We start from the raw sequence: 25843 nt of genomic DNA, 5'->3' as shown, positions 1-25843 counted from the left end.
GAATGAACAAACCAGTCAAGTATACCACATCACAAACGAAGTTTGCTGCAGGATCGAATGTATTTAATACATTAAATACATCAGTATTTAAAGACCTGATGAAAGACAAATATACATAAACACCACAAAAAAATTAAAAATTATGTTTAAGCAAATTCAGTCATTCTTTTGGCTAAGATACACCCAGTGAGTGCTGAGCAGAATAGGGCTGCAGATGGAGGGAACACTGGCCTAACCAGTTAGATCCGAAGCCTGAGCTCCAACCCCAGTCAGGCCCCCAACTCACAGTGTGTTTCTGGGAAAATCACAGAACCTCTAAGGGCTTTATTTCCTCATCTGGATAAAGGAGGTCAGGGCCAGAGGATCTGTGGGGACCAGAGCACAGAGACGACGAGAAGGGGGCAGGTGGAGGGTGCAGGCCTGACGACCAGAGAGAATGAGAAGCACCGATGTCAGCTGTGACATCAAAAGGGAAAATGTGACAGCAAAAGGGAAAATTCTCTCAAGTGTAGGTGCTTGGCATCTGGGCCCCAGTTGTTCCTCTTCCGTGGAGGCGGGGCATGGCCTTACTAGTAAGGAAGGGAAGGGATCAATTTAGCCTGGTTTCTACAGGAATAGGAGAAGGACACACTCTTTTGATAAGCCTTCCTCAAGAGAGGAAGCCAAAACACAGACAGAGTGGATCCAGCTCTTTTGCTCCAAGAGAAATGGCCACACAGGGCAGTGTGTTGGCAGAGACCAGCAGGACACTGCTTAAATGGAAAATCAGCTTAGGAGGAGCTCAGAAATTAAGGGCTGGCATCCAGTTAAAGTCTAACTGAAAATGCAGGGTAATGGACACTTCTACAAATGAAGTCCCTGAAGTATGGTACGAAGAACCCTCAGACTGGAATAAGAGGAACTGTTCAGCTACCAGCTCTGTTCGGAATACATCGTAGGATTTTGTGCAGAGGGGCTCCCTCCTGTCTGCTCAAAACTCTGAGTACTAAACCAGATACTCTGAGGTCTCCTTCAAATTCTCAGTATTCTGACTGTGATTCAGAATAATCTAGTAGGGTCTTCTTTTGCTAGTGGAAGTAATGGTGATAAAATAAGTTGGAAAAAAAGATTATTAAGGATAGAAGGCTCTTAAAAATGTGACACTCTTTAGCTGCCAGTCTCTTGGTTTCAGCAAGCTACAGAACCAGCCTGCTTTGGTAACTGCCCTTACTCTGCTGTTTCTCAATTCATATTTTCTTCTCTACCAGAGTCCTAGATCTGCTTATTTTTTCTGAGTAAGTTTTTCCTCCTTTGTCTGCTTCTACAATCTTTCTACCAAAATAAAGATAAAAATAAATTTCTTAAGGCTTTATTTCTATCAATCTCTCCAAATATTTTTATCTGTTTCTTGTCTAAAAAACAAGTTTGTAATTGTAATGCAGATCACCTTTTCAGATCAGCTGTGTCTCAAAATGCTGTCTAAAAGCTGCATGGCCAGGAGGGGCACCTGGGTGGCTCAGTTAGTTAAGCAACCAACCCTTGGTTTCAACTCAGGTCATGATTTCACAGTTGGTGAGATCGAGCCCCACGTCAGGCTCTGTGCTGACAGTGTGGAGCCAGCTTGAGATACTCTCTCTCTCTCTCTCTCTCTCTCTCTCTCTCTCTGCTCCTCCACTGCTTGCACCCTCTCTCTCTCTCTTTCTCTTTCTCTCTCTCTCTCTCTCAAAATAAGCAAACTTTAAAAATAAATCAATAAATAAAAAATAAAAATAAAAGCTGCATGGACAAAAAAGAACAGTGCTGACAGAGGCCCAAGTATCAGTGTTGGAGTCAGACCAAGTTCAAATACTAGCTCTGTGACTTACTGGCACTGGACCTTAGGAAGGTTATTTCATTGAGCCATGAAATGAGAAGATGAATATCCACATCATGGGTTGCTGAGAGACAGGAGTGAAGGAATTAACAGGCATAAAGATACCAGTACACTGCACTTCGTTTTTATTATTACTGCAGAGTAAAAGTTCACTATACACTGCGCCCCTGCCACTGTCCTGTCAGCCCCAGGATTTGTTGTACCATAGCTCTAGTCACTTTCCCTCTACTCGCTCTCTCTCTTTTTAATGTTTATTTTATTTTTTATTTATTTTTTCAACTTTAAAAATTTATTTTGCGAGAGAGTGCAAGCATGGGAGGGGCAGAGAGAGGGAGAGAGAATCCCAAGCAGGCTCCCCCACTGTCAGTGCAGAGTCCGATGCCAGGCTCAAACCCATGAACCGTGAGATCATGATCTGAGCCAAAATCAAGAACCGGATGCTTAACCGACTAAGCCACCCAAGCGCCCCTAATGTTTATTTTTGAGAGAGCGCAGTGGGGGAGGGGCAGAGAGAGGGGGACAGAGTATCTGAAGCAGGCTCTGCACTGACAGCAGTGAGCCTGATGTGGGGCTTGAACTCACTCATGAACCGGGAGATCATGACCTGAGCCGAAGCCAGACACTTAACCAACTGAGCCACCCAGGTGCCTTTCCCTCTGCCTATGCAAATAAATTGTCTTCTAACAGTTAAGAAAAGCAGTCAACTGGGTAAATCAGGGTCAGAAAGCTTCATGAGATTTTATCATTCTTCATCTATGATAGGATTTCTCATAGAAATTCTTGACCATAGCAATTTCTTGGCCAAGGTTCCAGCCTATTCTACAATTCCTAGGTTCCACCAATTTTCTTTACAAGATTAGATTGATACACTACCATTTTAACATGGAAAACTATTTCCCACCATGAATTTAAAGAATAACACCAAGCTGACCTAAAGGCCCTTCTCAAATAAAACAAAATGTTAAGGAAGAAAGCCACAGACGCCATCTGCCCTTCTAGGACAATCCTGTGAAGCCACTGCTGCCCAAATTGACTGATTTCTAGGCAATAATGTGGGTGACCTGAAAAACTGGAAAACTGCAGAGGGAGAGAGGGGGCCCAATGTCAAAAGCAAAGGAAGTTGTCACATGATGTTGGAACCTACAGAGATCAGTCAGAAGAGCTTTATCCAAAAAAGTAATGGGTAAAAATCACTTCTGTAGGAGGATTAAAGAGAAAGACAAGAAACCAAATTTTAGGAATTCGATGGGAGAATTCTACCAAAAAGGGGTTAATCTAACGGGGTGTGGAGTGGGGCAAACTGGCTAACAAGTGTTCAAACCGTGAAGAGCAGGAGGGGCTGGGAGAAAGGAAAAGAAACCCAAGCAGATGCAGTATTGCCTCCAGGCAGGGGCAGGGAAAGGTACAAGGTCTGAAAGGCCTTCAGATGTTATGGCTGCATCCTGGGCCCCAAATGATTTTCAAGTCGCCTTTCCCCACTTCCCCCAATTCCAGCAGCTTGATTCCGCTGTCTGGGAGTAATGAGAGCCGATCGGACACTCAAAGGGGAGAACCTTTCCCTGGCAGAGTGCTTAGGTGGCCACTTACCTTAGGTTTTGCGTCTTTTGAAGGTAAGGTGGAAGGCCTGGCAGTGGTGGCGGCAGGGCGTTTGGGCGGGGCAGCCGGCACTAAGCCCGCAGCGAGGCTCATGGGTTTTTTATTCGACCCACCAAAGGTGGCGGGAGCCGGCTGCTTGGGGAGAGGAGTGGGCTGAGTTTTGGCTTTCGATGTTGAAGTCTTTGCAGGTTGAGTGGTGGCCAAAGGCTTTAAGTTGATTTGTTGGTGGTGTTTTTTTTTTTTTTAAAGGTCAACATCAAACACACAAACAAAAATAAAAACAAATTAAAAAAAAAGTATAAATTGCACAATTCAAAGTAAAATTATAAGCAATGAGGATCTATGCAACTGAAAAGCAGCATTCCGTTCTTCTGAGCTTGGTTAATAGTGGAAAGAAACCATGAGAGAAAGAAAACTGGGAATTCATTCTTACTGTCTCACAAATTCTAGCAGTTTGGCACCTGAAGACTTAAAGTCAGTGACAGCTTTAAACAATTAAGTAGCTTTTGGTGGCTGCTATAATAGTTTTAGGAAGAAAAGCCACCAGCAGGTGATTAAGCTGTTATTATTTGTACCTTGATGAGGCAACATCAGCATCGTTTTAGGACCACACTGAAGTGTGGCATTTCTAATCTGCAGTAAGTACCAGTAAGTGTCTGAAGCCTTGATCCACCTTAAAAATCTGTTTTCCCTTTTCATGAATGCAGATTGCAGAATTTATTTCCAAATAGTTTTGCAAATCCCTTTATTGTTGTTGTTAAGGGAAGCAGAAACACCCTCTACAGAATATTTCTACACATATTCAAGATAATGGGGTCAAGGGAAGAGATTTTAAGGGTTGAGTTAGGCTACTATGGTAAAATAGGAATATAAAATATTTTCTAAGAAGGTCCAAAACTGGGGAAGGACCTACTAATAGCTCAGAAAAAAGAAATTCCATTCACAATCCAAGCAACAGTAGCAGAAGGTATGGTTTTAAAAAATGATATTGGTAGAAGAGAATCCAGCATTCTGGCACCTACCTTTGTTTTCTTCTCTGGGCTTGGTGGGAGCTCCTTGTTTGGAGGGGCAGTGATGTCATTTCCGGTCACACTCCCAGCAGGCCGTCCTTCTTCAGGCTTACTTATTCCTAAGAGGGGGAACAGTTATGCTAAGCAAATGTTTTTCATACCCATTTCAAAAATGCAAGTCTTGGTGGAGACAGACACTGACTAGCACTTCAATCTGAACAAAATCCACAGGGCTGTGCTCTGAAATGTGGATAAGACTCCCAAGTTCCTCTCATTGTGTCAGGACCGTTTCAGATTCCACAGATTCAGGCAGCCTGTCCCTGTGGAGAAGCAACCTAAGTGGGATTTGCACAGATGACCAATGGAAGGAAATGGCCCTTGAAGTTTGGTTTCCCTTCCCTGGAGACCAGCAAAGGGGCTCTGTCACCCAACCACTAACTCCCGGAGCACACAGGGGACAAAACCCTCTTCTACTAGAGTTTATCTCTTGGAATAAAGGTTGCTGAAAGATGGGATAAAAGCCAGAAGATCACCCAATGTCCTCCCCTTATTTCCTTTCCCTGTAAAGCACCACTTTATGGAGGATGTGAGATTAACTTGATCTGGTTCTAGCAGTGACCCAGATTTCCAATAAGGCCGAGGAGACCCATGAAATCAGACCCAAGGCCAGAAATAGTCTACCACCTAAGGCTATATGCCCAGCAGTACCACTGTGGGGACGTAATTCCAGATTTCAATAGGGCTACACCTGAAAGCATTAAAATACCATGAAATTTATAACCTGGGTATGGGAAAGACCTTTCTAACTGGCACAAAATCCAGAAGCCAAAGAAGATCAGTCTAAGGAAAAAGTTTCAAAAACTTCAACGACCACAAAAAAGAAAGAAAAGAAGAAAAGCCAAAAGGCAAATGATAAACAGGAAAAAAATTTTGAACCTCACATCAAAGACAATGAGCTTATTATATATAAAATACTCCTACAAATCGCTAACTTCTACAAAAGCCAATAACCCACTGGAAAAATGGCCCAAAGGATATGAACACAGTTTACAGAAAAAGAAATACAAACTGAAATACAAATTGAAAATAAAAGATGCCCAATTTTTCAGAGAAATGAAAATTAAAACCACACTGAGATGCCATTTTTAACCTAACATATTGTCAAAAGTCCTAAAATGTGAAAACAGCCAATGGGGATAACATGAGGATACCTGGGGCTGGTGAACGTGTGGAATGGTACAGTTCCTATGCAGGGCAATCTACCAGTGTCTCTGAAAACTGTACTGTAAATTCTAATCCAGAAATTCAATTTCCAGAAATTTATCTTAGAGATATATTCACACAGCAGCAAAATGGCAAATGTATAAGGCCTTTCATCAGAGCATTGTTCCTAACAGCATAAAATGGAAACAGCCAAAGTCTGTTAATAGAAAAGTGGTCAAAGCATCACGGCAAAGTATCAGATAATCTCAGCATCTGAAAACATAAAGCATGACCGATACGGAATCATCTCTATTAAGTGAAGAAGAAAGGAAGGTGCAGAATAGGAAGGCAACATGAAACCATCTGTCTAGAGAAAGGAAGGGGGCAAAATAGATTTCTAATGCAAATACACTTGTGCATGCATTCTAAAAACACCTTAATTTGGGGAAGGGGGAATGGGGCACAGAATTAAGAGGGCAGGAGGCTTTATTTTAAACATTTTAAAACATCATTTTGAAGAAATTATATTGATTAAAAGTTGCAAAGAAATGTACAGGGAGGTCCTGTGTACACTTCCTCCAGCTTCTCCCAGCGCTGACACCCTGCATTAGCACATTACTCTATCAAAACCAGGAAACTGATACTGGTACAACCCATAGAGCTTGCTCAGACGTTTCCAGTTCTACATGCAGCACTCATTTGTGTGAGTGTGCGTGTGCACGTGCGCACATATGCGGTGCCACGCAATTTTCGCACGTGGAGCATTATGTAACCACTACTAGCAATCAGGACAGATCAATGTTCCATTAACACAGGCTCCCTCCTGTTACCCTTTTATAGCCACCCCACCCTCCCTTCCTTCCTTTCCTAATCCCTAAATCTCTGGCAACCACTAATCTGCTCTCCATCCCTATAATATTATTTCAAGACTATTATGTAAATGGATCATACAGTATGTTACCTTTTCTGTCTGGCTTCTTTCACCCAGCATAATGCTTTTGAGATGTTACAACAACTGGTGTTGTTGTATGCATCAGTAGTTAGTTCCTTTTGACTGCTGATGATATGCCAGATATTCCATGGTACAGCTCTAACCACAGTTTCACCATTCGCCTGCTACAGTTACATTTATGTACAGGACTTTTATTAAAATAGTGTCACTGTTAGTGTATGGACATGCAGTGAACTCCATCCTGTGACTTTGCTGAAATTACTTATTAGTTCCAGGAAGGTTTTTTTTTTTTTTCTTGGTAGATTCCTCGGAATTTTCTATATAGACAATCGTGTCATCTGCAAAGAGAGCCAGATTTCTTTCTTCCTTTCTAATCTATATGCCCTTTTATTTCCTTTTACTTTATTGTGCTAAACAGAACTTCCAGTATTGGGTTAAGTAGGAGTGATGAGAGCAGGCATCCTTGCCCTGCTCCTAGTCTTAACAGGGAAAGCACTCAGTATTTCACTACTAAGTATGATGTTACGGTTAGGTTTTCTGTAGGTGAGGAAGTTGATCAAGTTGAGAAAGTTCTCCCTCTTATCTTTGATGAGTGTTTTTTCATAAATGGGTGATGAGTTTTGTTGAATGCATTTCTGCACTTTTATGAATTTTCTTCTTCAGACTGTTGATATGGATAACCTTGATTGGTTTTTGATTACAGGACTAGCCATGTAGATCTGGAATAAATTCCACTGGGCTGTTGTGTATAGGTAATTTTATATATTGCTGGACATGTTAATATTTTGCATCTACATTCATGAGAGATATTGGTCTGTAGTTTGTTGTATACTGTCTTTGTTTGGTTTTGGTATCAGATAAATACAGACCTCATAAAATGAATCAGAAATATTGCCTCCTCTTGTATTTTCTGGAAGAGAATGTGTAAAATTGGTGTTAATTATTCTTTAAATGTAGGATGAACCCTTACAGTGAATCCCTCAGCAACTTTTTAATTAAGAATCCAATTTTATTAATGGTTATTCAGGTTATCTATTTCATTTTGGTTGAGTTTTGGTAATTTGTGGTTTTCAAGGAATTTCCTCTGAGCTGTTGAATTGGGAGTGTAAAGGTGCTTCCAGTGCTCACTTGTTATCCTTTTAATTGCCATAGTGATGTCCCCTATTCCTGAGGTTAGTGGTTTGTGTCCTCTTTTTATCTTTGTCAATTTTGTTGAAGATTTACCAACTGTATTGGTATTTTTTAAGAACCAGCTTTTGGCTTAATAAATTTCCTTTGTTGTTTTCTTGTTTACAATTTCACTGATTTCTGCTTGCTTCGGACTTATTTGTTCTTCCTTTTCTAGTTTCTTGATGTAGTAACTTAGGTTATTGATTTGAGATCTTTTTTCTAAGGTAAGCACATAGGGCTATAAATATCCCTCCCAGCACTGCTACAGCTGCATTCTACAGATTTTGAGATGTTCTATGTTCATTTTTATTCAGTTCATTTTATTTTTAATTTAAATTTTTATTTATTTAACATTTATTTATTTGGGGCAGGGAGAGAGAGGCCAGGAGGTGGGGGGGGGGGGGCAGGGAGGGCGGGCGGTGGGGAAGAATCTCAAGCAGGCTCTGCACTATCAGTGTGGAACCGACGTGGGGCTAGAACTCACAAACCATGAGATTATGACCTGAGATGAAATCAAGAGTCAGATGTCTAACCAGCTGAGCCACCCAGGTGCCCTTTAAGTTTTTATTTTAGTTCTAGTTTGTTAACATACCGAGTAATATTAGTTGCAGGTGTACAATTAAACATTTCCATACAACACCCTGTGCTCATCACAAAGTTCATTCTATTTGTTTTTAAAAAATTTTTTCCTAAATGTTTATTTTTTGAGAGAGTGCGAGAAGGGGAGGGGAAGAGTGGGTGGGGGACAGAGGATTTGAAGCGGGTTCTGTGCTGATGGCAGCGAGTCCAATGTGGGGCTCAAACCATGAGATCGTGACCTGAGCCGAAGTGGGACGTTAACTGACTGAGCCACCCAGGAGCCCCAAGATTTTTAAGTAATCTCCACACCCAACATGGGGCTGAAACTTACAACCCTGAGATCAAGAGTTGCATGCTCCACTGACCAAGCCAGCCAGACCCCCTCATTTTATTTTTAATTTTTCCTGTGATAACTTCCTCTTCAACCATGGACTATTAAGATGTGTACTCTAATTTCCAAATGACTGAAGATTTTCCTGTGGCCTATTATTGGTTTCTAATTTGATTCCATTATAGCCAGACAAAATATTCTGTATGATTTTAACCTTTTAATAAAGTACTGAAGTTCATTTTATGGCCTAGGATCCATCTTGGCAAATGTTCCATAGGTGCTTGAAAAGAATATAGCCACTTAAAAAAATTAATGTTAACATGATATATCTTTTTCCATCTTTAACTTTCAATCTACCTTCCTTAGGACTGACATACATTTCTTTCTTTTTTTAATTTTAGAAAGAGTGCACATGCTAGTGGGGAGAGGGGCAGAGGGAGATAGGGAGAGAGAGAGAGAGAGAGAATCTTATACAGGCTCCAGGCCCAGCTCGATCCCACGACCCTGGGATCATAACCTGAGCCAAAATCAAGAGTCAGACGCTTGACTGACTGAGCCACCCAGGCATCCCTGATATGCATTTCTTGTACACTGCGTGTACTTGGGTCATTTTTAAAAAATCTACTCTTCTAATCTGTCTTCAATTGTAGTATTTAGACTATTTGCATTTAAAGTAATTACTGATCAGTTAGGGTTTATATTGTCATTTTGGTATTTGGGTGTTTTCCCCCCTCTAGACTTTAATTTTAATTACGTGGAAACAACATAATTTAGTACCAAATGTTTAAGCATCCATTATAATTGCTAAACAGTGGAATCGGCATTATTCAAATCTGATCAGCTATACAAAACTCATCAATCTTTTCTTTAGAAAAAAGGTGGTAGAAATCCCAAAGAACTAGTTAAAGGTCACCTTTACTCATCTAGCACCATAATTCCAGTCTTAGTCCATCTCAAGCAGCTGGAAAAGAGGAAGGGAAGAAGTGAGGATGTTGGAAAAGGAGAGTTCTTAACTTGTGGCCCCATCTGTGCTCAGAGGCAGCGCAGGTTCGAGCAGAGAGGAAAATCTCTGAGGCCGGAATTTAAAACGAAAGCTTTCGGCTCAGATGGTAAGGAGGCCCTCCAGAACAGCAGAATCAGCAAATCCAGAAGGCAGTGCTGGAGTCCGCCTCATAAAGCAGGGGGCTTCTTCTTGTATCCAAGTCCTTTTTAATTCCTTCAAGTTTTTAAACCAGGTTTGCTATGTCATGGTTCTGGACCAGATACATTCCAACTAGGGGGCCACACGTATTTCCAAGCAGGAACTGGAGCATGGTGTCAATGAGGAGGGCACAGAGGGCGGCTCTGTTTTTTATTATTTGTTCCCTCTGTTTCTTTTGCCTTCCTGTGGGCTACTTGAACATTTTTTAAAATTCCACTTTTACTTTTTAATGTTTTTGAGTGTACCATTTTACTTACTTCTATTTAGGATCTTTTATCCTCCCTGCTTTTTAAATGTAATTTCTTAGGTATTTCCTTCTCAGACATCGAGCACCACATCAGATGGTACAATTTTTGCTTCGATCATCAAATAAGATTTTTAAACTTCATGAGGACAGTCTATTTATGTTTACTCCTATTTTTACTCATTCCATTGTTCTAATTACTTTTTCATTTCTGAAATTCCAAGCCTCCTTCTGTTATGATATCTTATTTTTTTGGAAAGCTTCCTTTAGCCACTCTCTAAAGGGATGTCAGCAAGCAAAAATCCTCTTAGTTTTCCTCTTAGAATGTCATTACTTTCCCTTTTTTCCTGAAGGATGGTTTTGCCAGATATACAATTTGCAGTTGACTATTCTTTTAACACTTGAAAAACGTTGTGCTACTTCCTTCTGCCCTCATGGTTTCCGGTAAGAATCACAACGCCATTTGAACTGCTATTCCCCAATACAGATATGTTAGTTCTCTACAGTTGTTTTCAAGATCTTTTTTCTTTGTCTTCAGTTGGCAGAATTTAATTATAATATGTCTTGGTGTAGATTTCTTTGGGTTTTTTCTCTTGGAGGTTCATTCAGTTTCTCCAATCTTTAGGTTTATATCTTTTGACAAATTTGAGGTGCTTTCAGTCATTATTTCTTCAAATAATTGTTCAGCCTCACATTTTTTCTCCTCTCCTGGGATTCCAGTGATACAAATGTTAGATCTTTTGTTATTGTTATAGAAGGCTCTGAGGAGCTGTAATTTTTTCTATTTTCTCTCTTTTGTTCAGATGGACTAAATTCTATTGATCTGTGTTCAAGTTCACTGATTCTATTCTCTGACATTTCCAGTGTACTATTGAGCCCATCAGACATGTTTTTTTATATGATTGTTGTATTTTTCCTATCCATAATTTCCATCTCCTACTTTTTAATAACTTCTATTTCTTTGCTGAGATTTTCTAGTTTTTCCATTGTTTCAAGACAATCCATTATTGCTTGTTGAAGCAATTTTATAATGGCTGCTTTACAATCCTAATTTTTATGATATCAGGTAATCATTGTTTAAATTTAGTGTGCATGTTCTGGCTGTAGTTTCAATAACAATTTAGTCTCCAGAGCCCTTGTAATGCAACTGTGGACTGCTGTGTTCTTCTGGCTTCATGAGAATGTCACTCAGTCCCGGCTGGTAGTTCCAGCAAGGGATGAAGCCACCTCCCTGGGCCAGATGGTTTCACTAGGTGAGGGTTGAGTGATGCCAGACCCACAGAATGCAGAGAGTTTCTCCTGGCCTGTTCTCTGGCTGCCTGGTGCTGGCATACTTCTTGTTTGATCTCTGCAGGTGCCACTGGGAGCAGGAGGCACCCACCTGGCCTTTTGCTGCTGGAGGGAAGGGTGTATAGGAGGAAACCTCCCAAGGTCCCCTTCTGTTCCTGGATAGAAGGCTAGAAGACATCAGGCCTATAGGTGTCACTGGTGCTGTCACCTGTGGGGGACTAGGGATAGATTCTCCTGCCAGTGTGGATGGATTGTATTTTGCTGTCAGGTGTGGAACAGGTGACAGGTGGGCCCTCATGAGCACTGCTCAGCAGGACTGAGCCCACTACTGCTGCTGGATATGAGTAGGGGAATATGGCTTCCCTTTCCTAGTCTTTTGGCAAGAGAAAGTAGGCTTTTTATTCTTTCTTTTTTCCCTTCTCTTCGCCCTTCTTTTCTCTTTCTTTCTTCTTCTTCTTCTTCTTCTTCTTCTTCTTCTTCTTCTTCTTCTTCTTCTTCTTTTTTTTGGTGGGGGAGGCTTGGGGGCGGGGAGGCATCTATGCTTGTTGGCACTTCTGGGTTGCAGGCACTCTCCAGGGCCCAGCCCTGGGTACAGGGGAGATTAGAAAGAAAACCCAGGGGTCTCAACGTACACTGTCCTTCCTTAAGCCCTGAGTTCCCTACCCAGTCCGTCCTCTCCTTTCCACCTTTCAGATTCCTTTTATAATTGTCTGCTGAATTCTTTTCAGAGTATTTAGCTGTACTTAGAGGAAAGAAGCAAGAAAAAGTGAATCAAGTGGTCTTGTCTTGGTAGGAGATTTTCTAATTTATAGCAGTTTGTACTTTTTGATGTTTGAAACTCTATGTATTATGAGTCAAAACTGAATTTGCTTAGTTTTAAAAATATGAAGAAAGAAAAAAACACACAAGGTTGGTGAATGTCTTTTTTTCTATAGCAAGCTGAAAGAACATCTTACCAAATGTGTGATATGTTGCCATTAGCCCCAGATCACTACGCACATTTTTCAGCAGGCCCAGGATTGTTCAGTAAACATCTACACAAACTCCCACTGCCTATGACATAAGCATGCAACACCTCAACCTACATCGCTGCCACCCAGTGAAAAACACCTGACGTACACAGAAGCAGAAACTGCTACCTCCCTCCCAGACGGTGCTTCTCACCATGACCCTCCACCTTTGGCTCAGGGGTCTATGCCAGCCAATTGCTAGAGACCACTACCCAATGTCCCTACAGTTTTGAAAAATAATGCTCAAAACAGAACTTGTAACTGCTCCACAAAACTACTTCCTTCTGTTGGATCTTTCCAGTATCTGCGTTACTACCTGCTGGGAAACTCAGGCTCAGTATAATAGCACTAGCTTCGACTCCTTTCTCTCTCTCTCTCTCTCTCTCTCTCTCACACACACACACACACACACACACACACACACCTTCCACATTCAGTTTTCAAGTTGATTTCACCTGTTCTATTTCCCCATTCATGTCATCAGTATTTCACTTGCAACGACTACATGAGACAAGCTATTATTGTCACAAGGATTTCTGCTTTCAATCCTCTGTTTTCCAGTTCATCCTGTCTACTGAGTCATCCCAAAGCTGACTTTGGGCCACTTCATTGTTATAGGCAGCCAGCAGTTTTTTAAAACATCTTAAGGGGCATTTGAAGTTTGGGTTCCAAATAATTTTCTAGAGGTGTTCTCCCATTATTTCCGGCCACATATGTATGGATGGCTTTGACATGTTTGCTCAACCCACATTCTTTTCCCAAGAAGTCTCCAGGTGAATGAGGTGATCAGATATAAGGGATGTAAGGTAGCATCAAGTGGGGCACAGAGCCCAAACCATGGCAACCCAGTGTCTGTGTGGACCAGAGTCACCAAGGAAAGAAAATGTATGAGATGGCAGAGAAAGCAGTTTCCAGCAGGGAAGGGAATGGAACACAATGTTTAGGGTGAAGCAAATGTCCTAAGAGGCACATAATGGCTGCAGCCTGACTACGCTTCCTGCAATTGGATTCCATGAGACTCCCTGTCAATAAACACCTTTTTATAAATTTGAGTTCCTCTGAGTGTGTTTCCGTTCTTTGAAATTAAATAATCCTTACAAGAGTACCCTATGAATACTGGTCATTGTTCTTTTACCTAACAATGAGCTATCTAGGCTCCCTTACGTGAGTCCCTTTGCCTGGAAGGCTTTCCCTTGCAAAGTTAGGCACCAGGGCTTCCGAACCACCTCCTCCAGGTAGTTTCCATGATTCACGACTCTCTCACTGCTCCATTCCCCCACCCCAATTTGATCATAACTTGTTTGAGAATGTGGGCAATATCCAGCACCTAGACAGTGACTGACATATCGTAAGCATGAATCTTTATCTGTTTTTATCTACACAGCGCTTAGCAGAGTCGACACTTAAACATTTTATTAGGTGCACACATTAGTGAGGTTTGCAGGTTACTTGAAATTTTTTCCTGCCACCATGAACTTCTGTTACTGTGAACTAGGATAAACTTGCTTTGAAATAAACAAAAATCTGCACTCATTACCACCTAGAAGGTATAGGGCACCAAACCGGGAACCAGCCCATCAACAGGAAGACGACAGAACCCTATTCACAAGGGGCTTACAGTTCTGCCACAGCTAGAAGTGAGCAACGGCACAGAGTATCTGTGTGCTTGTCATCCTGGAGACATACATCACAGAGGAAATAGGAAGCTTATAGGAAGCTTCTTTGTCCACCTCCATTAAAAAAAAAAAGCAAACCCCCCCACCCCCCCAAAAAAAAACCCAAAAAAACCCCGTTGGTCTTCTAGGGCTTTTCCACTTACCCTTCCCCGAGAAAATACTTGAAAATGAGTAAAAAAACTTCATGAAAACGTACCGAGAGGAATAAATATTAGGAGAAGAGGCGATTTTTTACAAACAAAACGCATGGTTTAAATCCCCATGAACCAGCTTGTGAATCAGAGTCCTTTGTGCTCAAACTGGACTGGGAGGAAAACCAGCTTTTGTAGACCACCAACAATAAGCTCCATGGGGGGCTGGGGGGTGGGGAAGAGGAGGGCCAGGAAGAAAGACACAGGAGGCAGCCACAAAGCCTGTGACATTTAGCGGTTTATTAAGTGCAAGTCTCTCCTTCTCTCTCCTTTCCCTTCTCCCCACAAATTCTCCCCACCTGCATGCAGAAAGAGAAGACTAGAAGCAAGACTGGGTCAAACATGAAGAACAGGAAGAGAATATTAAATAGCCAGCTTTAAAAGGCTCTTTTTCCACTTGAACAAAAGTAAAATGTTCTCACAAGTGAAATGGAAAACAGAGCTTGCACCCAGGCTGTGCTACTTAACGAGAGGAGGTTTAGTGCTGATACGCCCATTGTGAGTCCACACAGTGGCGGATTTTCAAGCAAGGAAATCAATCAGTTGTGATTGGATGATTTGGGGCTCAGGAATCATCTGGTTCAAGCCAACAGGGAGCTGAGGGGGTGGCAGGATGGGGGATGGGGTGGGTAGGGTGACATGAGGTCAAGCAAGGGGTCTATTTCTTATGTCCACCACCCTCTGACCCCATCAGCCCACGTCCTCAGTCCCCACTATCCATCATGCCAGCAGACATTCAGGCTGACCTAGCTGGATTCACTTTGTCTACTTTCTCGCCTCACTCCCGGCAACCTTCCAATGCAAAGAATTCTGCTTTCCCCGGCACACAGACTCCAGCGGTAATAAAGCCGCCTAACGCTCCTGCCGGTAATCTGTCACTTTGGTTCCCTCCTTGCTGTCTGCTTGTTCCCCATGGAGGCAAAATTTAGAAACATACCATCACGTGGGGTCTCTTCACACAGGAACGCTGGAGTGCTCTGGGTTGCAGTGACCTCAATTTCTTTCTTCCCTGCCAGAGCCGTCTGTCCTGGCTGTTTCTCACCTCCTTGGCAGACTGGGGAGCATGAATCCGTTCTGGTTTCACTAACATCTTCATGTCCTTTTTCCTTGCTGCTTACTTCAGGAATCTGCTCCAGCTTACCATGGAGATGCAATCCAGCGGTGCCCAGTTCCTTCTTCCCAGAGCTGCTGCCGCTGCTGTTGCTGACGGGGGTCAGTTCTTCTCTCTTCTTGGCCACAGGTTCCTCACAGATGAAAGGAGGTACCTCTTCAGTAGATGGGATGGGCAACTCGCCAGGGATCAATTTGTAGCTAGCTGTCTGTTCCTCAGCCACCGTCATGGAGCGCTTTATGGCAGGAGCCCCCAGTTTCCTGGGCGTAGGACTTGGCATTGGGCTGCTGGTAAGAGGCAGCAGGCCAGAAGAAAGCTCTTCTCGGGCAGGGAGTTCAGGATATTTCTCTGCAAGGTTGACAGCTGGGGGAACCGAGAGGTGAGAACATTCAGACAGGGCCCGGCGCATTGCTTTTTTCTGCTGGGGTACTTGGTTGAGCAAAGCCCCCTCTTCGGGAGAATTCAATTTCTCCAGCTCCTTCTCGTGGTCTCTGTCATGAGAGCTGTCATTTACGTATTCCTGGGTGAACTCCACCATAGTGATCGGTGGAATGGCAGTGGGTGAATGCTCAATAGTGGGGGCTGGGCGCGCTATAGCCTCAGATAGTGAGGGCTTACATTCGAGCAGCCCAGAGTGATCATTCACCACCCCAGGCACCCGGCAGCCAGCAGTGATGCCATTCTCCTTTCCCGGAGTTGCTTCCCTCAAGCCCTGAGCCACTGGATGAAAGTTGGGGTTCCAAACACTGGTTTCTTGCTCAACATCCCGGGTGGGGATGTCAGCAGCCCCAGGGAAATCCAGATCTGGCTGGCTCTTGGTCTCTGGCCCATTCTTCCCTGCCACCTTCCCCTGAACTGTAGAGGCTTTGTTCTCATCTGGCCCCTCTCCGGGTCCCACACGGAACTCAGCTGTCTTCTGGTGTACCGAGTTTCCCTCCAAGGAATGGCAGGTTTCTGAAATCACATACCTGCTCTCAAGGTGACCCGAGGTTGCCTGACACTCCTCGTCCTGCACCTCAATGCTGAGCTCTTTGTCTAGCTTTCCCTCAAAGAAGCAGAGCTTTTTCTGCTCCAGGAAGCTGGCATTCTTCACAAGCCCGTCTTTCAGCTGCCCGTCCATGCTGACGTTCAGTCCGATTTCATTCAGTTTGCCCTCTGTCCTCTGCCACTCAAATCCAGCTTGGTTGATTTCTTTTGGGGGGTCCATTCGGCACTCTGCAGGCTTGCCCTTACAGAGCTGGCTGTAAGCGGCAGTGCGAGAGGCAGGCTGCTTGTCTGAGAGCGACATCGTCTCTTCGACTGCTCTCCCCCCTCGCTCCTGGAGCTCTAACACCACCTACGATCACACAGAGCTGGCAGTGACATCACACCAAGTCCCCAGTATTCATGACAAACCTGTCTTCCCCCCAAAGATCCTCTCTCCTCTAGCAGCTGGGTGCTAAATGTATTTACTAGTGTGAAAGAAAAGAACGAAAAAGAAAGAGAAAGGAAAGAACCTGCTACTTTCTGCACAAATGCCACTGTTAAACTGGAAGTGTAATTTCCTGTTAGCTAGCACTCTGTTTAGATCTGCAGTTTATAACACGGTATGGTGCCAATCTGGGTACTGAGGATAGTAATTACTCCCGCTTTTACTGATATAGATACATGTATACCCACACGTTCACTTATCTGACACTATGCCCACACTTCCTCATTCACCCACTCAAAATACTGTTTTAAAAATAGTCAAGACTCATTTGCCAATCCCCAGTCATAACCCTTAAAGAACAATGATTTCAGAAAATGGCTCAAAATTTCACTTAAAAAAAAGACCTTACTATAGTGTCAAAATTGGAGGCATTCATTTCTCAGAGCATGGGTGGGTTTGCTGTCACAGCAACTCACCAAATTGACTTGAAAACTGATTTCAGTGGAGTCCCCAAATCTCAGTGAGAGCTTCACCTGTAGTTCTGTACTATGGAAGAGTTTAATAAAGGGTTCCTCCCAGGATTTCAGCAATCAGGGCTTTGGAGACATGTATTCTAGTTACAAGACATTTGAGTGACAATATACCCCTTGCACTTTTACTCCTGACCCTGCTCCCCACCAGTTCCCTGGACAAGCTGGGTCTTGCCACCCCCCACCCCCCCCACCCCCCCCACTGCACCAGCCAGCCGATTGCTTAGTTGCCATGTGAACACACTGACCTCTGGAACACAGGGACTCTGGCAATCTGTGACACAGCCCCCTGCCCCTGTTTAATCCAGCACAGTCCTTTGCTGTGCTGGCCTCTGAGCTTGTTAACTGTACATTCAGGACTGAAATATCCAGAAAAGAAAATTCTTGGGAAAAAAAAGTTACACTGAGAAGACAGGCCTTTATTCTACCTTAAATTAAGCTGAGTTTTGTTGCTTCACCTGTAAGTCACTATTATGGGCTAACATAGGATACTCCAAAATATTCTATCAAGGAGGAATACACCAGATGCCTTTTTCCAAGATGAAGAAAATTCAGGCTGGATTGTTTTAAAGCCATCTGCTATCAACTACACTGATCTGGCTACAATTTTTTAATAATTCTTTTAGAAAAAAGGGCAGAGGGAGGCAAATCATAAGGGACTCTTAAATATGAAGAACAAACTGAGAGCTGCTGGAGGGGCTGTGGGGGGGGGGTGGGTTAAATGGGTGATGGGCATTAGGGAGGGCACATTTTGGCATGGGCACTGGGTGTCACATGTAAGAGATGAATCACTGGGTTCGACTCCTAAAACCAAGACACACTGTATGTTAACTAACTTGAATTAAAAAAAATTTTAATGTTTTATTTTATTAAAAAAATTTTTTTTAACGTTTATTTATTTTTGAGACAGAGAGAGACAGAGCATGAACAGGGGAGGGGCAGAGAGAGAGGGAGACACAGAATCTGAAACGGGCTCCAGGCTCTGAGCTGTCAGCACAGAGCCCGACGCAGGGCTCGAACTCACAGACCGTGAGATCATGACCTGAGCCGAAGTTGGCCGCTTAACCGACTGAGCCACCCAGGCGCCCCTATTTTATTATTTTATTTTATATTTTATTTTATTTATTTTATTTTATTTTTGAGAGAGAGAGTAAGCGGGGAAGGGGCAGAGAGACAGGGAGACACAGAACTTGAAGCAGGCTCCAGGCTCCCTTGCTGTCGGCACAGAGCTCAAGAGGGGGCTCGAACCCATAAACTGGGAGATCGTGACCTGAGCCGGAGTCGGACACTTAACCAACTGAGCCACCCAGGTGCCCCTAACTAACCTGAATTAAAAAAAAAAAAAAGAGAAAAAAGTTCAAGTTAAGATTGCTCTCTTTGATCTATAAAATGTGATGAGATTACCAAAGCCCAGCCCAGGAAAGTTTCCTTAACTGGAGCCTCTGTCTCCAAGTACCCTTTCTCTACTATTCACATTACTCACATCACTTCTCTCAAGTCCCCAACCATAGTGCAGAAGCCAACTGTATACGCTTTCTGCATTAACTTCAGTACGTAACACTGGGCTATGTTGATGGTCAAGAGTGGCAGGGTTGAAAGTCTCAAAAAATGTGCTTTTCCATTTAACCTTTGTCCTGAACATAAACTGAGCCTCTCCTTCCTCTTGACCTTAAGTAGTTTAATAGCAATACATGTCAAAGCCAACAAAGGTTCCTTGGCAAGGAACCAGTGTCACCTTACTCTACCACAAAGGTCATGATTCTACTAATCAGGGAAAAAGAAAGATGAAGAGTCTTGGGTACGGAAAGGCTTAGTGATAAAATATAGCTGAATTCTGGCTTTCTTATCTTTTTATACATACATTATAAGTGAATAATACAATTATGTATGCATAATATAGGATGAAAATTATGAACGCCTGCAGGAGGCTGTTGTAATGCAGTCCAAACATGCCAGATGCAAATCTTAGAAAATGCCTTAGAAATTAGGTATGCCTCAACAACCCCATCCACTGAGAAACTAGTCACTCCCCACCCCTAATACACACACACACACACACAGCCTCAATTTATTGACACTTTTTAAAAAAAATTTTTTAATGTTTATTTATTTTTGAGACACAGAGAAAGAGCACAAGTGGGGAAGGAGTGGAGAGAGAGGGAGACACAGAATCCGAAGCAGGCTCCAGGCCCCGAGCTGTCAGCACAGAGCCCGACGCAGGGCTCAAACTCACGAACCACGAGATCATGACCTGAGCTGAAGTCGGCGCTTAACCGACTGAGCCACCCAGGCGCCCCAATTTACTGACACCTTCTATCTTTGGTTTGTGGGGAAAAAAATAATTTGGTTTGGAGTCAAAAGACCAGGTTTTAAAATTTCTCTGTGTCATTTACTAGTTATGACTCTGAGCAACACACTTAACTGTTCCTGGCTTTGGTTTGTTCCTCCGTAAAATGAGGGGGGCCTTTAAGGTGCCTTCCAGTGTCACAGTTTTAACACTTTTACGACTCAGTGAAAAGGCTGAAACATGCATCAAGGACTCACAGGTCTGTTGCTACGTCCAACTCAGAGTGGTTTGATTTTAACTTGGGGCTCCTATGGTAGAGGACTACCTAGGGGATGTATGTAGCTGCAAGTCTGACAAGAGGGGCTGAGTTGGCTGCCATATTCTGAAAGGGCAGAGACAGCCTAGGTGAAGAACAAGCATGGACACTTGTTCCTCTGAGTCAAATGATTTTTAAATTTGCGCCCCTAGAGTCCAATGATTTTTAGTTCCAGCCAGCCTATCCAGAGCCTCCCACTGGTACCAACAACAAATGAAACAAACAAATGAAGCTAAGGCAGTAACTATAGTTGTTAAGTCCCTGGTATCTTCAAATCCTGTGTATCTTGTCTCAACAACTCTATCTATAAATAGCAAACTGCAAACTGTGAGTCAGCCAAAGACCAGGAGCAGGAACCAGGAGAATGAAGCTGGCTGGTCACAAAGAAGCACATATTCTAGACTGTGGTTCCTACTACACATCAGAAATGCGGTCAGCCTGCAAGAAGACAATGTTCGGCTACTGTGCCAAGCAGAGGCCTCAGTGTTCGAGGGCTCAAGAGTCAGAGAGTTGAAGAAGAAATCGGAGAGGTCAGTGGCCAAGAAGTATAAGCCCAGACAGGAAGCCCAGAGTACAGGCGAGTGCCCAAGACATCACGTCAGCTAGATGCTCAAGCTTGCACATAAGCCTGGTGTCACCTAGGGGTCTGGGTTTGAGTACAACGGGAGAACATAAGGCATAATATGGGGACACCCACAGAATCCATCTCTTGTGTAGGTGTGAAGCAACAGAAGATAAAAACCATCTAACAAGGTAGCTAACATAATGTACCCGCTGATGCTAGCTTAAAAAAAAGAAACAAAAAAAAAAAAAACTAAGAAAACGTATTCACGTATGAAGTAGGTTTTACCGCTTCCAGCAGGGAATTTGATGTGAAACGATAAAGTATTAAGTCCCTGGACTGGAGAATTACTGCATGACAATCCTTCTGATAAAGGTAGGCAAAAATAAACAAACCACCACCACCAAGAAACACCATACAAACGCTAATTTCAATAACACACAAGAGAAAAAGAAAAGCTGGCTCTCAAAATCGGAGAAACTGCCTAAAGAAAATAATATCCTATTCTCCAAATCTCTTTTAGGACAAAAGCATTTTATTCTGTTTTGAAATTTTTATTATCGTCTTTTTAAGTTTTAATTTGCATTACCGGTGCTCATCACAAGTGCCCTCTTAATCCTCATCACCTATTTTCCCCATCCCCCCCAACCCCTCCTCTCTGGTAACCGTCAGTGTGTTCTCTGTAGTTAACAGTCTGTTTCTTGGCTCGTCTCTCTCTTTTTTTCTCCTTTGCTCGTTTGTTTTGTTTCTTAAGTGGACAAGGGTCATTTTATAACAACAGTGCTGCAAGGACAATGACGTATGTGCTACGGTACAGGATCCGAACGCTGGAACTCCTCTAAATCTTCTCAATTTACAGAAGAGCAAACAGGGTCCAGAGGGGGGAAAATGAAATGGTTTGCCTAAGATCAAATGGTGAGCTAATGGAAGAGCCATGTGGAAGATGCTTGGTCTTTGACTGACAGGATTCCCACACAACTGAGCAAAACTACATCTTAGTCACTGGTTGCCTCTCCTTTTCATTGTTTCTTTTTTGCTCAGTAAAGAAAAGTACTACAGACTTTAATTTACAATTTTTGTGATTAATTCAAAGCTTCCAAAACTAGTATACAATGTGTACACGTGTGGTATATGTGTATGTGTGTTTGGGGGGCAAAACAAGCTTGAAATAAAGGAGACGAAAAAGCAACTGCATTAAGATTTAGTGTCCATCTTATACCTTTATCATGGTATTGTTTTCATTGTACAAAGAATGAGGAAGGTGTGAGCAACTTCTTCCTTAGTGATCTCTGGTTATTAGTTTCCATTCTGAGAGAACTTAAATTTACATTAATGGTTTTTCACAGCTCCTCAACACTGTGAGCTTCCCCTTCATGGTGCTTCTGCATAGGCAGGCAGGTCCTGCTTCCATAGGAAAAAGTAGAGATCTAGAGGTTTTTACATAGGGAAGGGGACAGAGTGGATTATAGTTTGACTACACTATTGCTTTTGTAACACATACCAAGGAAGAAATCACAGGGAACAAGAATTAATGGGTTTAAAGATTGCCAAATGAGGTGAATGCTATCTGGCTCGTGAAAAATGGGGAAAATCTAGGACAGACTAATTAGTAAAAACTGAGGCTCTGTCAGTGCTCTGGTCCAATTCAGAATTATAGACAGAGTTTCACTCAGGAATGCACATTCCCCCACAGGAGACAGCTGTGGCAAGGAACTCAAATCTCCCCAGCTTCTGTGATACTTTATCAGGCTCTTAGATGACAAACTTACATGATACCTTAAAAGGTTGAGCACATCCAGGCAAAAAGAAATTAAATCTACTTAAGAACCAGAAGGCTTCAATTCTAGACTCAGCTGCCACTGGAATTCCTTCCTCTTGGTTCCACTCCTACTCCTTCAGAACCCACTTAAATGTCACCTCTGTGAAGTCTCCCAGACCCCCACCCCCAAATCGGCTCATTCATGTTTTTACAATATCATACTTGCTCACACTCTATTTGGAAACTACACCATAATCGTTTACTTATGTGCCTTTCCTGGGAGCTACCGGAAGGCAAGAAAATGATGAGTCCATCTTTGCCATGGTGGTGACCAGCAATCTGATACAGTACGTAGGCTCTCAGAAAAGTTCTGCTTAGCGGAAGGATGAATGGATTCCTTGAATACGGACTCTATAATTTGACTTGACCCTTCCCATCATTAAACTCATCTAGAGAGGTTCCAATTTGGAAGGTCCTTTGGGTTAAAGATTTTTAAGTTCCACTCTGAGTCTAAGGAAAGTACATAGATACACCCATGTGTCTGGTCAGTGGTGGTTTCTAAGGCTTTATTTATTTATTATTTAATTTTTGACACTTAGTCCTTTTTTGAGAAAGACAGTGTGAACGAGGGAAAGAGAGAGAGAGAGGGAGACACAGAATCTGAAGCAGGCTCCAGGCTCTGAGCTGTCAGCACAGAGATTGACGTGGGTCTTGAACTCACGAACTGTGAGATCATGACCTGAGCTGAAGTCGGATGCCCAACACACTGAGCCACCCAGGTGCCCCTCTAAGGCTCTTTTATAAGACCATATAATGACCTGTCTAGCCTCCAAGGGTGCTGGCACAACTTGCAGGTCTCTGAAGGTCTCTGATCTTAGCAGACGTACCGGCAGATGTTTCTGTTTTCGTCTGTACCTTCAGCTAGTACCCAACCTGTTCAGGGCCTTGGTTTTGATATGTTCCACAACTGGTTCCTCTGCATCTCTCCTCGTCGTTACCAAGGCAACAAAACTACTTTCCAGATTGACCAAATGTTCCCTGATATTGTCTCCAGAAAACAATTTCTAATAAATTATCATTACAATGACAGTCAATAATTCCACTGATTACAATGACTGATACTCTTTACTAATAAAACCTGAAGGTTACAAAGTTGCAATCTAAGTTTCTTACCTGAAAGTAAATAATGTTTGTGTTTATATATATATACGCACAACCATCTCAAAGCCATATTCTACTGAATTTCAGAAATGTTTCTTAGTACATATTTAACTCAAGAAAACTGTGATTCTCCCTAATTGAGTTTCAAAGATTGGGAAATAGATAGGATTTTAAAAAAATGAAACCAGCAATCTAACTTATGTGACTCCTGATGAAAGTAATTCACCTACTGGGACCCCAAAAATGGAGGCCTGGCTCCTCTCACCAATCTAGAGCCAAGTCAGCCTGCACTTTTGGGAAACGCCTCACTGTCAAGGTAACCTAATATATACCAATCACAAACCTCCAACTCTGCTTTAGTTAGCTTACCTTACCCTAGAAAATAGGACCTGCTAGTCTTATAAGGAAATCCCCAACCTCTTAGTCACTCATGCTGTCATGCAGTGCCTCTTCTAATGCTCTATAAAACTCGCTCTTGCCCCAAATTCCTCGGGAAAAGTGCACCTCTGCTTGTTAGGCACTGTACTCCCCCAATCCATGGATTGTTTTCCTTTGAATAAAGGACATCAAACTCCTATCTAAACTGGATTATTTTTGTCATTTGACACCCTTAAGCATTAAAATGTTTATAGATGAAAAGTCCCCCAAGAAGTATGACTTGGAAATTCTAACCCTTTGTTCTTTTAGCATAGTATTGACCTTCCCATGCCCTCAAGAAAGAAAAGAGAATCATCCAATTAAAATAGGTAAACACCCCCCGTCCCACATCACTTCCAGCATAAAGTCTAATATCCTCTGCTTACGGAGGCAACAGACAACTCCCAGGACCCTTTGAGAGCTTGTATTCCTTCTCTCAATCTCATCTCAAAATGTTTCACAGATCTCCCTGCTCCCCAAACTTGACTTATATGCCAGTCACTCCAAAATGTTTGCTACTCCTCAAATATTCCAGGCATTTGTACTTCACTATGCCTTTACGCAGTCTATCCCCTAGAATGTTTTACCTGACCTAGCTCTATAAACTCTTAGCTCACACTGTATTATAAAACTTCTCTCATTAGAGTAAAATTATGTTTGTGTTTATCTCCCCACTCTAGAATCCTGGAGAAGCAGAGAATGTGTCGTTAATCTACCCTTAGAATGTGGGAGTAATGTTACCTGGTGTCTGTTGAATGAATGAATGAATGAATGAATGAATGAATGAATGAATGAAATTACTAAAAAGTCCAAATCATTTTGAGTGTCCACTATTCACAGTGTAACAGGAACATTGTATGATAATTAGATTTTTGTTTAACTTATACAAATTATCGGGGCGCCTGGGTGGCTCAGTCGGTTAAGCATCCGACTTCGGCTCAGGTCATGATCTCACGGTCCATGAGTTTGAGCCCTGCGTCGGGCTCTGTGCTGACAGCTCGGAGCCTGGAGCCTGCTTCGAATTCTGTGTGTCTCTCTCTCTGCCCCTCCCCCACTCATGCTCTGTCTCTCTCTCTGTCAAAAATAAACATTAAAAAAAAAATTTAAACTTATACAAGTTATCATTGCTAAACAGTTTAAAAATTACCAATTTCAACTTGCTCACAGCTGAAATGGCCTGCATTAACATTTTAGGTTAAAAAGAAGAGGTAAGGGATGGGGCGCTGTGGGGGGAGGGGAGGGGCGGGGCTCAGGCAGTGAAGCATCTAACTTCACCTCAGGTCATGATCTTGCGGGTTCGTGATTTTGAGCCCCGCTTTGGGCTCTGTGCTGACAGCTTGGAACCTGGAGCCTGGAGCCTGGAGTCTTCTTAGGATTCTGTCTGTCTGTCTGTCTCTCTCTCTCTACCCCTCCCCTGCTTGCACTCTGTCTCTCCCTCCCTCAAAATAATAAACATTAAAATTAATGTTAAATTAAGTGTAAATTTTTTTAATAAAAAAATAAGAGGTAAGGGGAATAAAGGGAAGATCTCTTTATTGTCCACTTTATATTTTACTTTATTTTATTACTATTCTTTTTTAAGATTTTATTTTCAAGTAATCTCCTATACCCAATGTGGGGCTCGAACTTACCACCCCAAGATCAAGAGTTACATGCTCTACTGACTGAGCCAGCCAGGCACACCTGTCCACTTCATATTTTAAAGAAATAGATATATCTGCAACACCAAAAATCAGAAGCTAAATTGTTTTATCTTTTTTTTTTCTGAATCTGCCAATGCTATTGTCACCAGAGGACAAAAGTGACCAGTGAAGGAAGTGTGAGCGGAAGAACCAACCTCATCAAGAAAAACAAAAAAATTTAGTGTTTATTTCTTTTTGAGAGAGAGAGAGGGAGAGCAAGCAGGTGAGGGGCAGACAGAGAGGGACACACAGAATCTGAAGCAGGCTCCAGGCTCCAAACTATCAGCAGAGAGCTTGACGCA

The 25843-nt window shown here is 42.6% G+C and overlaps 1 protein-coding gene across 21 annotated transcripts in view; it reads right to left on the bottom strand.

Moving 5' to 3' along the window:
* MAP4 (microtubule associated protein 4) overlaps positions 1–25843 on the bottom strand; it is a 203214-nt gene that overhangs the window by 16263 nt on the left and 161108 nt on the right. For 16 of the 21 annotated variants that reach the window (XM_053219477.1, XM_053219487.1, XM_053219489.1 and 13 more), the window contains 2 exons: positions 4471–4577; positions 3440–3655 (listed from right to left, as the gene is read on the bottom strand). In XM_053219477.1, coding sequence (XP_053075452.1) covers positions 3440–3655; positions 4471–4577 — 323 coding nt within the window. The remainder of the gene's footprint in view (positions 1–3439; positions 3656–4470; positions 4578–25843) is intronic. The other 5 variants (XM_053219491.1, XM_053219492.1, XM_053219494.1 and 2 more) reach the window with 1 other exon arrangement.

The sequence above is a fragment of the Acinonyx jubatus genome, chromosome A2, assembly GCF_027475565.1.
Source record: "Acinonyx jubatus isolate Ajub_Pintada_27869175 chromosome A2, VMU_Ajub_asm_v1.0, whole genome shotgun sequence".
NCBI lineage: Eukaryota > Metazoa > Chordata > Mammalia > Carnivora > Felidae > Acinonyx > Acinonyx jubatus.
This window is presented reverse-complemented; position numbering and strand designations above follow the sequence as displayed.